The following is a 1,062-nucleotide window of genomic DNA, read 5'->3' on the forward strand; positions in this document are numbered from 1 at the left end:
GCGTGTGAGCATGCAGGCGTGATGCGGGTTCATATGCTTCTCACGATCCTGTATACATTGCGAAGGAAGGCCGTGATCTCGTCCAGGCTCATTCGACCGTCCCCATTGGTATCGAATACTTCGAATACACTGTGGAGCTTCTCCTTCTCAGTTCCACTGCATATTAGACATACTCCACAAACGAGCTCCATCAGGTCGACTCGTCCATCCTTGTCGCAGTCCAACACACCGAACAAACCTGCCTTAACCACTGGCGGCCAAGGGTGGAGCAACCATGGATAGAGGGAGCCCGGAGGCTTAGGAAGATCTAACAATTCGGTATTACGAGCAATTTGTTCATCACTATCCTCGTCGGGACTCATCCCGCAGGATTCTATAAGGCTTCTGTATGCTGTGGTGAATGTTAACAAAGTGAATCTAAATAGGCAAGAAGAGCCCATGGTCACCCACACTCTCATCACTCAGCTGCATTTTCTGTACTTCCTATCATGTCGCCGCCCCTACACTGTTCAGTAAAATGCCTGATCCAAGCACTATGCCTCCCTTGCTTTGATTGACCTACCTCACTGCCTTCCCGACAGACACCTCGTGCAGCTGTACACTCTTAGACATAACTCTCCACTCATCCATCTGAGCATCATCCGTGGACATCCGACCAGCTTCCTTCCTAGCCGCCTCTACCTAAGTCGATATGACATGTGAACACCTGATCAAGTCCATGGCCTCTCACTCCAGTTTGGCCATCCAATACAGACATCTTCATCCCTGGTTGTTTCTTCGGTGGGGACAGCTCGATAAGCGGTGGTGACCGCTTCGATGTTGCTTGTCGTAGAGGTTGCGAAGCTTTTGCCACCTACCCCCAGCATCAAGACGGCTATTGAGCGGCTCATCCACCTTGTCCATCGTAGGTGTCTTCACTGGAGCTCTCCGGCTTTCGGAGGGTCTCCGGCCTTGGCTCGATCGTTGAGGCCCAGTTGTTGAAGCCTTCCCGACTTTGACAGCCCTAACAGGTTTTTCCGCCTCAATTTTCTGACGTCTCGGTTGGCCTGATTCGAGGCATTC

General features: G+C 51.6%; 1 protein-coding gene and 1 pseudogene across 1 annotated transcript; both read right to left on the reverse strand.

Moving 5' to 3' along the window:
- Nucleotides 1-487, reverse strand: Pmar_PMAR009271 (annotated as a pseudogene; the record flags this gene model as incomplete).
- A 71-nt stretch (nt 488-558) lies between these two features.
- On the reverse strand, nt 559-853 carry Pmar_PMAR009272 (hypothetical protein; the record flags this gene model as incomplete). Its single annotated transcript, XM_002766474.1, has 2 exons — nt 559-681; nt 731-853. Coding segments are annotated over 2 exons (246 nt in total), but the record flags the coding sequence as incomplete, so codon positions are not given.
- Between the last annotated feature and the right edge of the window lie 209 nt (nt 854-1,062).

The sequence above is a fragment of the Perkinsus marinus genome (assembly GCF_000006405.1).
Source record: "Perkinsus marinus ATCC 50983 genomic scaffold scf_1104296972822, whole genome shotgun sequence".
Classification (NCBI taxonomy): Eukaryota; Perkinsozoa; order Perkinsida; family Perkinsidae; genus Perkinsus; species Perkinsus marinus.